The sequence below is a fragment of the Electrophorus electricus genome, chromosome 5, assembly GCF_013358815.1.
Source record: "Electrophorus electricus isolate fEleEle1 chromosome 5, fEleEle1.pri, whole genome shotgun sequence".
NCBI classification, from domain to species: domain Eukaryota; kingdom Metazoa; phylum Chordata; class Actinopteri; order Gymnotiformes; family Gymnotidae; genus Electrophorus; species Electrophorus electricus.
The window spans coordinates 26,413,243-26,429,356 of NC_049539.1; the positions used below are offsets into that span (position 1 = coordinate 26,413,243).

The 16,114-nt window shown below is 44.8% G+C and overlaps 1 protein-coding gene across 1 annotated transcript in view; it reads right to left on the reverse strand.

The window, feature by feature from the left end:
* Positions 1–12,020, reverse strand: part of tacr1a (tachykinin receptor 1a) — a 16,678-nt gene extending 4,658 nt beyond the window's left edge. The window contains exons 1-2 of the mRNA XM_035526406.1: positions 11,317–12,020; positions 6,389–6,583 (exon numbers count right to left, since the gene is read on the reverse strand). Coding sequence (XP_035382299.1) covers positions 6,389–6,583; positions 11,317–11,714 — 593 coding nt within the window. The 5' untranslated portion in view covers positions 11,715–12,020. The remainder of the gene's footprint in view (positions 1–6,388; positions 6,584–11,316) is intronic.
* Between the last annotated feature and the right edge of the window lie 4,094 nt (positions 12,021–16,114).

Consider the following 16,114-nt stretch of genomic DNA (forward strand, 5'->3'; position numbering starts at 1 on the left):
TGCCACGATGATGTCTAAAATTCCGCTTAGCCTACTGAGAGACAGGCCTTCCGTTTTATACACAACAAGAAATTGCCTTAATTCTGTATGGCCAAAGTAAGAACCTTTAACACTTCGTCACAATGACAGCAGACCCTCAGAACACCATTTCACCTCATATAGCAGTTTATTAATAACGACAGTGTCTGGGGAAGAGATCGCTTTGTTTGCGTCCCGCCGCTCTCGCTGAACAGGGTCGGACGGAGAGGTGGCGTAATTGGCGTAACAATCCTCAACGGCAGGTTGGATTTTTCTGTTTCCGAAAAAACCGCACACCGCAGCCAAGCGCGGAGGAAACGTGTGTAAGAGAGCGGAGAAGAACGAGAGGGAATTTATTAGCTGCCGTCGTCTCGGCAGGAATGTCTGAGGTGCCGGACTCGCGTGCCCAAAACCAAAATGGAAATGGCCAATATGGTGATCTAATAATACGTAACGTGAGCTCAGTGGCATGCATACCACAGCTGGATTGTGCCTTATTAAATTATTCAGACGATCACATCTGCCCTACTTGTGGTAATACCGGAGGGCTCGACGCGTTGTAGACTAGACACCTGATATATATTATATATATATATATATATATATATATATATATATATATATATATATATATATATATATATATATATATATATATATATATATATATATATATATATATATATATTGTACAGCTACCAATCCACACACCTATGAGTCTCTTTTCCCTTCCTCTTTCTCCAAGAGTGTGCGGAAATGGGCCGACTGTAGGGAAAACGGGCGTGTGTATCACTTGGTCTGTCGGTCCCAGCTCGCTGGAGGGATTTGTGGCAATTTGCAAAAATCAGTGGCGGATCGAGTGCAGCCCATCAGAGGCCAGCGGGAGGAAAAAATACCAGGCCCTCAGTACTGTTGAGAGAGAGAGAGAGAGAGAGAGAGAGAGAGAGAGAGAGAGAGAGAGACAGGGAGGGAGAGAGAGGACGAGAAAGCGAGATACAGACAACACAAAAGAGAGTGAGAAAGTATGGAAGACAAGTATAAGAAAATAAAAGAGGAAGCTGGAAATGACAGTACTCTGAGATGAGGGATTTGTTGTAGGCATGTGTGTTGCACACGTGTGTTGTAGATGTGTGTGTGTGTGTGTGTGTGTGTGTGTGGCAAGTGTGTGCTACCATCCAGGTGAGTGGAGAGCAACTGAAAACCGCCTGATGTAAGAGGAATTACTGTGTGGCTGGGTTCCTCAGAACCTCAAAAGCTGAAGAACACCTCTCCCACTGAATCTCCAGTCGAAGTGTGTCATAAGGTGCACGACAAAGACGCGTGTCGTGTGTCGAACCGCGGGGGTGCCTGTGCGAGTGTAAAACACGCCCACGTCTGTCACGTGTGTCTCACTCATGCGTGCACACGTGTGTGGAGAGCACGATGCTTCTCTCTCTTTCTATCACGCTTTCGCTCTCTCTCTCTCTCTCTCTCTCTCTCTCTCTCTCTCTCGCTCTCTCTCTCGCTCCAGCACAGTAACAGAGCAGGGCTGTACCAGGCATCCAGGACTGAAGAAAGTGGGAAGGACTGAATCACAATGAGAGAGGATTAACACAGAGCAGATCTGTAATCCTGAACATGGGACTTTCAGATTCAGGAACCTCGGAATTGCAGCGTCAGCAGGCACAGTAAGGAAGTGTACTTGCACAGACACTAAGAAGACAGACGCAGCTAGCCATGGTGCACGGGTGCTTCCAAGGTGTGGACCAATCAAAAGCAGCAGAACTGGTGCGGTGGGCAGACACACCCTGACACCCACACATGCCTGTAAGTGAACCTGCCAGAAATAGGGAGGTTATTGTGAATACTGTGAATAACCTCCTGGCAGTGTGCAGGCTGGGTGCATAAGCACATGAAGGCTCAGAGCAGGAATCCATGCTTTCAGGATTTACGATCCGTGGCATTCATAAGCTGCCTATCCACTGAAGGCCCTCTGACATATACACCACCACATACACCTCTATCATATACACCAACATATACGCCACCGTATACACCACCATATACACCTCTGTCATATATACCAACATATACGCCACCGTATACACCACCATATACACCTCTGTCATATACACCAACATATACGCCACCGTATACGCCTCTGCCATATGACACAAATGACCCTAAAGTGGACCTTTCTAAGTCTCTGCTCCAATCAGACGTGTTCTTCTGTCAGTGCATTTCAGCTCAGCTCTCTTTTGTCCTGCTAATGCAGACAGGCCAGATGCATCATCTTCATTATGAAAACCATGCCACTCTCCAGCCATTCAGACACGGTGATGGTGAGTCTCATTCTGCGCCTGGTCTCCACAGGCGGCAGGGATCCAGGCTCAGACACAACGGCAGCTGGAGGCAGGGCTCGGACATCTGTGGAGGCCGAGCGCGCTTTCAGAATGCTCATCCTTTGTATGCATAAGGAGAGAATTCGGTCTCCTTCTTCTGGGCTTGTGGAGCAATCCATGCGTCCACAACAAACATCTTGGGACAAAGAGCATCTGTCTGTCTGTTTACTGAAGAGCAATCCATCCTTTTCACGTAAATAAAATATTCTCAATTCCCAAAATACGGGTTGCTCCAAACTCTAACCAAACATACTGTAGAAAAAGCAGACACACAAGTAGTAAGAAGCTGCCAGGGGTTGCTCAGCAGTATTGACTAGTAATCAGACTCACCATCTCGAGTATTCGAGACACACCATCTTCAAATTACCACTGTTGGGCCCCTGAGCAAGGCCCTTAACCCTCAATTGCTCGAATTGTACTTTGTCACAATTTTAAGTTGCTCCGCATAAAAGTATCTGCCAAATTCCATAAACTGGGAAACTGGGGGGGAGGGGGGTTCTTTGACAACAACACCAATCTTAACGATTAACCATTCTCAAGGTAGAGCTACCTTCTGTACGCAGGCAAGGTAGAGCTGCCTTCTGTACGCAGGCAAGGTAGAGCTGCCTTCCGTATGTAGGCAGGTAGAGTTGTCTTCATGCTGCAGCTGTGTTTTCATTTATACTGTCCTAATGGAATACAGGCAACATGGGCATGTACTTGGAGCTCTACGTCAGTGAGAGCTGATAAGAGAATCGAGAGAAAGTGAGAAAGATGGATTTACATTTAAGGCATTTAGCAGGATGGAGAGAGTGAAATGAAAGCGCATGGTGCACAGAGATAGAGAGAGTAAAATGAAAGCGCATGGTGCACAGAGATAGAGAGAGTATGAGAGAGAGAGAAAGTACCAGTGCCCCATCAGGACCTTTAAAGCTTCTCTGAAACCTTGCGTGTTTGCGGAAAGAATAAAAAAATAAATCAAACATTTATTCTGAAGTTATTCATATTTATATTGCACTACCCATCAAAATAGGTTTACAAGCCTGGTTTCTAAAGAAAAGCTATTCCATGATGGTGTAAAAAGAACCAACTGTAATATTTTTCCACTGTGCCTCTAGGGGAAAAATAGATAAGGCCTCTTCCATGAACCTTCAGGGATGGAATAGCATTCCCATGGCAATAATACAAATAAGGCAAGACTATAAATGTAAACTGACAGTTTGATCACCCAATTAGATTATGATTTGGAATTCTATAGGCATGTCCCAACCTATCGAAGGTATTCTAGCTGGCCCTTGTATGTCAGCACTAAGGCTACATGTAGCCCTAAATGTAATGATTGTAATTGATAATTTGTCTTTGGTTTATCAAAATGATGCGGCAATAGAGAAGACTGCCTGTCCACCAGTATACGGGCAGTGACAAAGGTTTGCAGGCGTCCGCGATTTTGTTGTGGATTTTAATTTGCACAGTGTCATGGAAGACCATCACTGGAAGGCTGCAAAGCGCCCAGCTGTGGCAGTAACCGCCGCTGTACATCCGGAGACCCGACTGGAGAACTGGAAGCATGACACGCGAGAGACGGGACACAGGAAGAAAATGGGAGGGGTTACACAGATGTCAAAAAGCTCTGACCTTGATAAAGCCTGCTAGACCATCTTTCCCAAGCACTAAACTCTCCAGGAGGAGATTTAGGTGAAGAACAGTAATCCCAGCGTGGTCACAGAACACAGTCTGGCGCAGGCACCCGTCCCGTAATGTCAGGTGGAGTGAGACTCTCCTTTTCCTCTTACTGGGTATCCTTGGGGATTCCTGGCCAACGATGACAGATGGCTCAGTGAGACTCAAACGCAGACCTCTACTGCGGGGCTTCCTTCCGAGTGTCTCGGACTATTTCAAGCATTCACAATTGCTCCGTTACCATCTGCATATAAAACAGCTCTGCTACCCAATCTGGATATTAACTTCTTTCCAATCAGACCCCTTTTCGAATAAAGTAGTTAAGTCCATCGACTGTTACAGCCCAGATATCTGTGTGTCCGCTGGTTTCGATTACAGCAATTTGCATTTGTTTTTGCCGTGTGCCTTATCGCCGGAGACAAATTCGCTCGAAGCGACCCACACGTCCCGCGTCACTCCGCGGCTGAAACCCCGCGGGCGACGCTCATCGGTTCCGCGTCTATAATACTGATCGAGCGTGAAATGGAGTTGTCTAGCGTTCTGCTGGGCCCGCGCACGGCCGAGGCCTCCGTTGGCCGCTGGCGGTCCCGCGTACCCGCAAAAACAAAGAAAGGGTCAAGGCTCGGGCTTTTGTGCCGGGACCCAAATGAAGCAAATCTTAGAAGTAACCATTAGAATAAACACAGCCAGGTGGAGTATGTCCCCAGTTAATGCATCTGGGCTTTTCATTTACCCAGATACATAAAAATCAACCCACGAAGATCAGTGCCACCCGACAGGAGAAGAGATAGGGCACATCAATTCAGGATCTTCTCCAGGTTAGGCTCAAAGTATTCAGTGAACAGAGAAAGCCTGTTGCCACAGGTGACTGGGATTGATTTCTATGAAGTCTAAACACACATGAAAAAAGACTTTTATATATAACGCTTCTTTAAAATAATATATATCATCATGAGGTCCAGACTGTATAATTTACAAGGCCAGCCTTACTATCACCATGGCCAATAGCATTTTAGCAATAGTTTTACATTAAAATCCATTGGCTCACTATTGGAGTGACAGACTTATTTGTTTATTTCTTTCCTTCTAAATGGTCCTTAAAGGCCCAGCACAGTATTTTCCTCATATTTTGATTATCTTCATATGATTATCTTCATACTTCTGCTTCAGTTCAACATTTCCTGGGCCCTGCAGTGTGCATAAAATGACTTCTAAAATTAACATTTTTTTTGTATACTGCCCCCTAACCACCATTTATGAATTACACTTTATTTGTGTTATCTTTGACATCATAGATAATGCTAATTGACTATAGCGAATCATAAGCTACCTTGTATTGAATATTCATGAGCTGTGAAATCACACGGACCCTCCCACACACACTCCACATTGTTCAGCTTGATTAACACAGCTGGTGTACAAATACATATACAAATACAAACATGCACTTTGGCACCCTCTAATTTAAACAGAGAATTTGATTCGCCTCTATTTCAACATGGCATGCATTCCCCTGTTGACCGAGATCCCTGAGCGCCTAACGGTAACACTGTTACTGTTACGCTGTTAACGCTGTAACGCTGTCCCTGAGCGCCTAACAGTAACACTGCGGTGATGTGACGCTATTCCCAGCCTGCGCCATACTGACTAGCTGGATGGCTGCGTTTGACACAAAGACTGCCAATCAATTTGCTGTGGTCCACGCCCACGCAGCAGAATGCTAAAAGGCAACAGAGGAAAAAGAAAATTCAAAGCACTCCTTTTAATGTTGTTTTAGGGAGAAAAAAATATATAACAGGAATTAAAATGTAATATTCTTACTGGAGATATTCATTTCCTTTAACTTTTCCTTCAAATCTAATAAGAAATAAATCCCTGCAATCTGCACTCTGATCTTTTCAACAAATCATCTTGCTGATAGCGTGTCTAATACAATCAGATTAAAGCAAAGAACCTCACCAGATCTCAGCTTGCCTGCCTGCCAAATTTAGTCTTTGAACAGAATGAGCAAGATAAATAAACCAGACCTTGCGTAAGTCTAGAAATGAAGGTTTATCCCCATAACTCCAACCTAAACATCTGTCTGAGAGGCACAAGTAAATTGTGATGAACAGAGATTAACTCTGCCCCTGATCTAAGGGTTTTGTTATTGATGTCTGCCCATTGATAACGTTACAGCTCAGACTATAATTAGTGGTCCTTAGTTCAGGGTCAAACCAAGGCAGGCATTTGCATGGTTGGGTACGTTAGACGAGGGTTGATGGTGAACCCCCCCCCCCCACACACACACACACACCGCCCCACCAAAGATTAATGCATCTTTGTCTTACATGGTTTTGAAGTCCAGAAGGGTGTACTCTGGCCAGTCGATGTAGCAGACGACTCGGCCGGGAAGCCAGTCCATGTTGGAGTAGTAGTACTGTGGGAAGGCCAGGAGCAGCGCCAGGGCCCAGATCACGCTGATGATCACCTTGGTCTGCGTGGAGGAGAGCCGCTGCTTCAAAGGGTGGATTATGGCCATGTACCTGCAGGGGGAGCCGAAGAGCACAGCAACCAGCGACGCTGAAAGCGCGTCCTTTTAAAGGCACACCCGGAGGTTCGCGTATCAAAGCGCTAACACTTTATTTGCCAGGTTTCACTTGCTATGTGGCTTCACACTCCCCCTTCAAAGTTGCAGAACTGTAGCTGTTACGTCAGATAATCAGAAGATTTATGAAACATGGCTCAGCCGTTTTGTTTACACTGGCATTCTTTAAAATCAGCGGAAAATTAAACCTGCATGAAGGGATAAAAAAAGGATTTTTTTATAATCAGCGTAGAGTGGTATGGTCCTCGAAAGACTGATATTTTTTGGGGCTGTGTCCAAAAAGGAAAAAGGAGAACCAAGCATGTTTTACTTTAGAAACCATCGAAGGAACCGTGTTGAGGGCCACGTCCCCCTTTCTTCGTAATTTAGGACATTTGAAGCTGAGTGTGCAACACGATGCACGCAGCGTGGTAAATTCCAGCTATCGGATGTCGTAGTGCTTTTAGGAACGTGATTTGTTTATGAGGGGCGGGGAAGTGCCTTTTGGAAAATTAGTTAAGCGTGATGCAAGTACTGCTGTTACGCTTGCCGGCCTCTGATTATGCCAAATCAGACGTGCGATTCCGACTGGACTGGAAGGAGCTGTCCAACATGCCGCTCCCTGATCATTTCCCTCCACTTTAGCTGCTCTGCGCGTTCGCTCAAGAAAAATGATTGCCAGAAGCGAAAGCTTATGAAATGATGAGATCATTTCATTTAATGCTGTACTGGAAGAAAGTAGAAGAAATAATTCATAAATACAAGGAAAATCATTAGGCATTGTGCTGAAATTTGGAATTTTTTTAAATCTACCTTGTTTGAGCAATTAAAAAGATGATTAACACATAAATTTACATAAATCAGTGTATTTTGTTTCTGATGTTCATTCAGATCAAATGTATCTCTAGTTTATCCTATAAATAATTCATAAACCATTTTCACTAAATGTTTGTAGATTACCAGTGGTAACCCTGAAATAATTTATTTGTGTGTTTATTTGCATGAATAAACATTTTGCGAACATAAAATGGCCTCTCCATGCTGTTTAGTGACTGGCATTCTACGCAGTCAATAATAGTGTGATTATTCATATTGTTCATGAATGTTTTAAACGCAGCAAGCGGAAATATGCTTTCCTAAAACAGCTCCTTCTCTGAGGAGTACAGACAGCCTTGACACATTTCTGTTAGTGAATCTGCCTTCAGAACGCCAGTCTTTTCAAAGGAAAACTGCATGAAATGCTGAGAACTGAGGCAAGCCAACATGCAGCAGTTCCGCACGCCAACACGCTGTCAGGTGTGTCTCGAGATTCTCCGAGGGTGTGCACAAACACACACACACGCACACGCATATACCCCCCCCCCCCCCCCCGGAAAACCGAAAAAACAAAGCTTAGGCAATTAGTCTTTAGGCTCTGGAACAACCCAGTATAACAGCTCTAGAATAGCCCCGTTTAAAGGCTGTAGAACAACCATTTCTGAAGGCCCTGGAATAACCCAGACCGAGGGCTCTGGAACAGCCTGAAGGCTCCAGAATAACCCAACGCTGTTGCAAAGATGCTGGAAGTTGTTCTGAAGCACTTCCCAAGTTAATAGTCCTTAGCCCTGCTTTGCTGGATGTGCACTAAGCCAACCACTGATGTGCGGGGTGGGGTGGGGTGGGGTGGGGTGGGGTAGGGGGGTGGGTGGGAGGGGGATTACAAAAAAGAATTACCACTGGCAGCCGTGTTTGGATTCAGAAGCAGACTTCACAGCTGAAAAATCACTCTTCTAACCACCGTTAAAAATAAACAGAGAATGTCGTATCAGTTGACTTTTGGATCGCGTTCTCTAAAGCCATCGTCCACAGAAGCATTTCACCAGTCTCGGTGAGGAAGGGCTGCTTTCCATGGCCAGAGTGGAGTGTAACGTCATTTCTAAGAAATGAATGTGTTGTGTGTATAAGCCAGACCTCTAATATGGAAAATGGGACCTCTATTGTTGTATTCATAAGCAGAGAAACCATATATCTTTGCCTAAAGATACGAACGAGACTGTGATGCTTTAGTGAATCCAGAGGAATTACAATGATCTATATATACACCAGCTTCCAAATGTATATGTGTATTGGTAATATGATGGACAATGTGTCTGACCAATATATACATGCATAATCTCACACACACACACACACACACACACACACACACACACACACACACACACACACACACAGCCTGACTGCTTTCTTGTCTTTTTACAGCCTCACTAGTCTTAAAGCTTCCTTAAATCGATCTGGCCGTTCCAGGTGCAGTAAGTGGCAGGGGTGTCACTGACAGATGAGGAGGTGCTAGCAGAGACCCGCCGCGGGGCGAAGGAGGCCGCGTGCCGCCACGGCAACCCTCCGGGCTCGCACGGGCCGCCGCCAGAACCCGAAGCGGCAGGACATTAGAGAAATAAAGGTCGCCTAAAGACGGAACACCTGCGCCACTCCCAGCTCGTGGCGTTCTCAGTCCAAATTCCGCATTCACCTCCACCAGCTCACCGTGATCTAATTAGGAATATTATTTCTTTTCTCATCTCGCACGGAAAGGTACCGGGAGAGTGAAGGAAAAATGGGTCTTAGCGAGTCCGGTCTGAGAGTACTGGCTGGTGACCAGAAAACGCTGATTGATTCATTTCTGCTCCAGCATCCAAGCAGAGGCACTTTATCCATTTTCCATTCAGCTACTCAAAGCCATCGGGTGGTCTGTTTGAATCAAAGCAATATCCGCACACAAGCACACACCCAGACGTGTGTGAGTGTACAGGTGTGTGCTTCTGCCAGAAAATACAATACAGTACAATACAGGCCACCAGGAAAAAGAGAAAAAGAAAACAGATGAACACTGAAGCGAGAGGCATCTCATTGACATAATGGCAGACGGAAGACATGCACCACCGGCGGCTTTTTATAGAGCTAGCAAAAAAAAAAAAAAAAACCCCACCATACACTGTGGCAATTTTGAATTCGAAAGTAACGCGCAGGTCAACCAGCTACGCAGGCATGCATGCACACGGGAAGGTGTCCATTCACTCAGCGGAACTTCTTTACTGTCGGGTTGCAACGTTCCATCTTGTTTGTGCAGTTATTTGGAATTAAACGTCCAAATCTGCGCACCAACCACAGTTGGAATAATTTATGTTGAAGGCCGCCGTTTTGGGAAGAACCGCACAGTGCACATGATTATCATTATTTATTTAATCAATAATCGATTATTAAATCAAGTTTAAAAATTGAACTGATGTGTCAACAATGGGCTCCTTGGCTCTCGGATCAAACGGTCAAGATTTTTTTCAGACATTAAAAAAGGATAAAAAGTTCATTTGGATTACCTTCAGTTATCTAACACGGTGATGAAAACCTCATGGAGCTTTAACGCGGCACGAACGTGTAAACACTGCTTTGACCGATTTCCTAATATAGAACTGAAACGTTTGCCCTCAAATATTCTTTTCTAACGCCGAGGCGGATCAGCCACGCACACACTGGCGTCGTTCTGTCGGGAGCAGGGCGCAGAGGCCCCATTAAATCCAAGTCAACCTGCTGCCGGCTCTCTCTCCCTCACAACTGGAAAACCCGACAAAGTTCGAGTGTATGCGTTTGAGTAACAGAAGAAACGAAGGGTATCAACAAGCAGCGAGATTACGGACGCGTACTGCACAGTTTAAACCAAAAGGTGAGCGCACGTGCCTCGTTACGGTGAATAAAGCAACGTAATAACACTAATGACGTTTTTTCATGTTGTTGAAATAAATTAGAATTTTTAAATGCACGCACACACACAGACATATCGGACTCGGAGTTCAATAGACACATGCACCCACGCACATATCCATACATATGTTGATGCACATCAGAAAAAAAAAAAAAAAACCGCACGCGCGGGCGCGTGCACTAATACAATCGCACGCACATAGATGGGGGGGGGGGGGGGAGAGAGAGAGAGAGAGAGAGAGAGAGAGAGACTCCTGCATTCAGAATAATCGAAGCCAAATGAAAATAATGAATGTTTGCCAAGACTCCAGGACACAACACAACAAGACTCCAGGGATACAGTCTCCTCTGAGTATCTCTTCTCTTGCGCTGAGCTTGCAAAGCATTATTAGTTACAAGAAACACCTTTAATTCAGTAGAAACACAATTATTTCGAATTGATTATGAATTAGGAAAGGTTCACAGTCGTGTGTGTTTAGTGATTATTTATTCTGCATTGATACTTCATGCGTGTAAGATGACAAAAACGGATGAAATTTGTAACGCCTCATTTTGGTGTATGGTAAGCGATCTGCAAACATGCATTGCATGTGCGTGCAGCGTATGCACATATCATTAGTCTCAAAATCAAACCGGTCCGTTACCGGGCCAATTTGTATCGCGTTCCCTGAGCACAATTCGATCCGTAGGTTCCATCGATATAACTTCTAATTACATGAGAGACCTGAAAAAAAAGTTTCCTTTTTAACATTGATGGTGGTGGTTGCCTCATCTGACACTAACTAATTAATTACATTCGGGCACTTTGCTATGGGGTGGTGGGGCTTACAGCCTGCTGTTGAATGTGACACTCGACGGAACTTTTCACGGCGATGAGATGGCAGAGTCGCGCATAAGCGCCTTTATGGGTGTATAACTCTAGGACATAAAATGTAGGCTGTCAGTGTATCGACTCACCTGTCCACCGCTATAGCTGTCATAGAACAGATACTGGCAAATACGGCGGCAATGGGAAAGAAGTTATGAAAGCGGCAGTATATCAGACCAAAGTACCACTCGTTGTGCACGGCGTAGACGAAGTTTATAACCGTGTTAAACACCGCCATGGACGCCTCGGCGAACGCTAAGTTCACAAGGAAATAGTTGGTGACTGTCCTCATCCGTTTATGCGCCACGATGATCCATATGACCGTTATATTGCCCACTACTGACACGATGACAATGGTGGAATAAGCGATTGCCCAAAGAACTATCCTCCAAACTGGTTGCACAAATTGGTTCCAGTATTCCTCTGTTTCATTCGGGTGGTTGGTCCAGTTGATTGGGTATTCAGTTGAAGTGAAAAGTGTGTCCATTTCGACTTTAATTCTACACTAATAGAGCATAACAACGAACAATCACTTAAGCTCTTATTTATGCATTAATCTTATTTATGTTTAATCTACCATGTTCGAAAAATAGCACGGTGCTTCGATTCTGTTTCCCGATTTCGGATTTCGAGAGGCTACGTCGCGCAAAATACATTCCGATGTGCACTCTCCAACACTTAAGAATGTAGTCTGCTTGTACCGACTGAATCCGGGCGCAAAAAAAAGAACTGGGCGCGGTGGGGAGGGGGTCCAGCTCCTTCACCTCTCCTCTCCTGCTGACCAATTTTAGCCCCCCGGTTACTACGCTCGCTCCCCTCACACCGTGAACCACGCGGGGTCGCCAAGCGCACAGCGCGTGCCGACGGTGCTTTCGCGCACGCTTAGGCACGGACGCGGCGACAGCGTTGGTGCATCTCCAAGAATCGTGCCCGAACGGACACCATATAACCCGCGTTTATCTTAAGACTTTTCGAAAATTCTTTTTTAAAAAGTCTCAAAAATAACGTATCGCCCAAGTCCGAGCTATCCCCCCCAAATATGAAACGCGTGCGTAAAGGGACTGATATGTTAGGAATCTGAACAATGTTTTTGGTGTCGGGGAAAGAAGCAGACTGCTATCACAATGTGAGAGCGCACCAAATTTGTTTGGTGGCGCCTCGTAATACCTGATCAGTTGCACACTCCAGACGTTTACGCTGGGATGTTTAGTTACGTTGACAACTATATGGTCATTTCTGCTTCGTTGTCTTGGCGACTATGTCTTAAATGTCAGTGATAATCGATTTAGGTGTTCAATTAGTCACTCTGATCAAGCGCAAGATACTGGAAACGCTGCTCACAGTCTCCCTCTACCTGTGGTTTTAAATAAAATACTCCACAACGGAATCCCCAACACAGTCCTTGTTATGTGTTCCATATTGTATTGTTGGAGTATTCCAAAACTACTTGATATTTCTTGGTCAAATACACCCGAAAAGAATAAATTAATCCCATGATCTGATCGGAAGCAATGTGTGTAGATTTGTCCTGATCTGGGAAACATTGACCCATAAAGCACTAATCGATGTTAGAAGTTCCAGTTGAATGCTAATATCATTTGCCACATTTTCATTACACTGGTGGTTGAATTAACATGGAAAATATACCATACATTTCCATATCTCCTTCACAATCATATCAGGGATTAAACATCAGATACAATGGAGATCTTTTGATTGTCCTTTTGGGTTTTGGCCTGAGGCCCTTATGACAGTAATCCTACCTGTTCACCTTTGTCTGTCTTGGTTTAGTCTGTCACCTTGGTTTTCTAGTTCTGTATCCTTGTTGATACCAGTTCTGATAGCTTCTGTATTAAATTGTTTCTGAATTTTCTGCAATTTTGGTCACCTGCTTGTCCCTTCTCGTTCATTATGTGCTACAATAAAAGCCACTAGAGTGTGTATCCTCTCTCTGTGCTTCCTGCTACCACATCACAACCCTGTAAAACATCTGTTCTCAGTACAGAATTTTCTATGAATTAATAACTTAATACCTCTTATCTAGTTCTGGCAAAACTGTCAGAGTGAAAAGAGTCTTAGTCTGGGTTGTAGTCTCAAAGGATCTTGCCGTGTGCCTGTACTTGGGTTGGATTCTGGTTCTCCTGGTTTGTGGTTTTGCCTACATGTCTGTTACACACCATTAGTGCTACTCAGTATGTGTTCATGGACATAATGACCTCATTGGTGTGAAGAGAGCGAGTGTTCTTTGTGGGGAGGGGAGTTACACCGCAGTGGGGCTTAATAGTTTATACCAAAATCCTGCACTGAATTAAAACCTACATTATTTATATGCATCCACTTGGACACAAATGACTTCTGAATGAATTCAACACTGTAGATGTTAATACAATAGTGTTTGTTTTTCTGTATAATGCCTGCTGAGTCAGTAGACAGTGTATCCAAGACTTGTCAGGTGTCACAGGGGATGCTTCTGGCTCCGACGCAAGCACTTCCAGTAAATCACACTTCGGTCCATTAACCAGTTGCACATTGCCATCACCCACTTTCCTGTGCTGTCAAGAATAAGGAACGCATGCATTTTAGTCTTTGTTGTTCCTCTCGGCTGCTGTGGCTTGGCATTTGGTCAAAAGCTGTGTGTTATTATGTCTATAGATATATCAGAATGGATTTTGCTTCACCAGCAACTATTGTTTTCGCTGCTGCCTGTATTGGCTTATCGCTCAACGGAGGAGACCGATGTCGCTCCGCAGCACTCAGAGTTGAAACCTGACCGATACGGCCCGGTGCGGCTCATTTGTGGCACGCTGGGTAATTCTCATGAATCGTAATGGGAGTCGTCGGTTTCATCGACGCACCTTCGCAGCCAATCGAGGCAGCGACGGATTGCAGTGCGTTCACACGTCTTGAGTCAGGATTTGCACGTGGTGCTGAGACAGCAGGGAACCTCTCGTGATCAATTCAAGAGATCAGCAGAGGGGCTCTGATTGCAATGCAGATGCATTCAGAGTTGCGTCGGCTGAATCGCGGATTCTCCCAGAAGTCTTTGGGAGTGGGGTGAGCTGGAGAGGGCGGCAGCAAGCGAGCAGGTACATTAATGCCGTTTCACGCAGGGGAACGTGTTGCGTGTAATTTCGTTTCACCCCTTTTAACACACTTGATCATGTGCGTACACCCATGGACACCAACCCGCTCATGCCATTTCTCCACCGGACCTGTCTGGCTACCTTTTCGCTCGTTACCCATTTTTAAACTGCTTCTTTTGAGATGAATCAAACCTGAGAGGGAGAGGATGGATTTTTTTCCTGTCTGTTCATCTCTAACCTTTGGTTCTGAGCATTAGAGGGATGACAGTGAATGCATAAGTGAAGCCTATCAACGCCGGGGTTCCTCAAGAAAGACTTTCATCTTTCACATTAATGGAAACATCCTGTTTCTTTCTGTCATTTGAGCAAAACAGCACAATATTCCACAGCAAAGAGGCCTCCCCGACAAAATCGATACAGATGGCTCAGCCCCGGCTGTCAGCCGCGCGAAATCAAAAAATTTCATTTCACACGCCAGCCGCCATCCGTCTGGTCTGAATACGTTTAGCTGGGAGGCGGGGTGGCGGTGAGGGGGCAGAGAACGACCGGGACTGCCCGGTCTCTGTCCAGCTTTTAAAAGACGGCCCAGCAATTTCCTTGCGGCTTCTCCAAACAGGGAGGAAATGAAAACCTGAATACAAGTGAACATTCCGATTATCGGCGCGGACCGGTCGATGGTCGAAACTGTGCCAGATGCTTCTTTGTAAAACAAAGACTTCAAATGCCCAGATTGTGGTTTTCAGTTACACATAAAGCTTTTACTGTTCATCAGGCTGTGCTAAAATCCAGGGCAGATTGTGATGTACACACCAAATCAAAGTGACAGCATTCGCACAGAAAAACAAGGACTCCAAGCCAGTGTCTTATTTGGTGACTGTTGAAACAGTGAAATCATTCTGTCTTAGCCATTAATAAGAGTTATATGCATCTTTATAACCCACTAAGAAACTGCGGACCCCACAATGCTTTTCGTTTGTTCTGTTTGTTTGTTGTTTCATTTTCCCTACCTTGATGCTTCCTCCATGTCTCTGATTCATGTGAAATAGTGTGGTCATGATACATTATCTGCTCTGGTAACTCCCGAGGTGGGAAAATATTCATGCAACTTTGCTTTTCATGAGATGGACACACAGCAGCCTTTTAAACACCATGCCATTTCGGACAATAGCAATTACTCTTTGTTTTAATGGATTGACCGGGAGCATATGTATATCTCAGTAGGGCTATAAGGGGCCTTGAATAAAAATCACTCTATAAATTATATGGTACCAAGTATACTGAAATACACACACACACACACACACACACACACACACACAAACCCAGCAATCATTGCTTGATTATCTTTCAAGTTGGCCTGGGGTTGGAGTTATAATTATGGTTTTCAAGGATCTTTTTCATCTCCCTCCTTGCTATTAGCTGGTAAAGTCATCAAAAGACAGCAAACGAGGCAAAATGGCTTAGGCCACAGAGAAGTTTAAAGCATCTCTGTTAGACAAGGATTAGACCACACAGAGAATTAAAGCTTCTATGTTAGAAAAGATTTAGACCACAGAGAGGGTTAAAGCGTTTCTGTTAGAGAAGGTTTAATCCACAGACAGGGTGAAAGCTCTGTAGGAGAAGGTTTAGACTACACTCAGAGTTAAAACTTCTCTGCAGGAAGCATGTTTAGCATACTTAAGTGCACATAGAATAGCAGGTAGTCCCTTACCAGCCACATGTGTATGTGCCAGTGATTTATACAACATTGTACACACCCACACACACACACACGCACACGCACACGCACACACACACACCACAC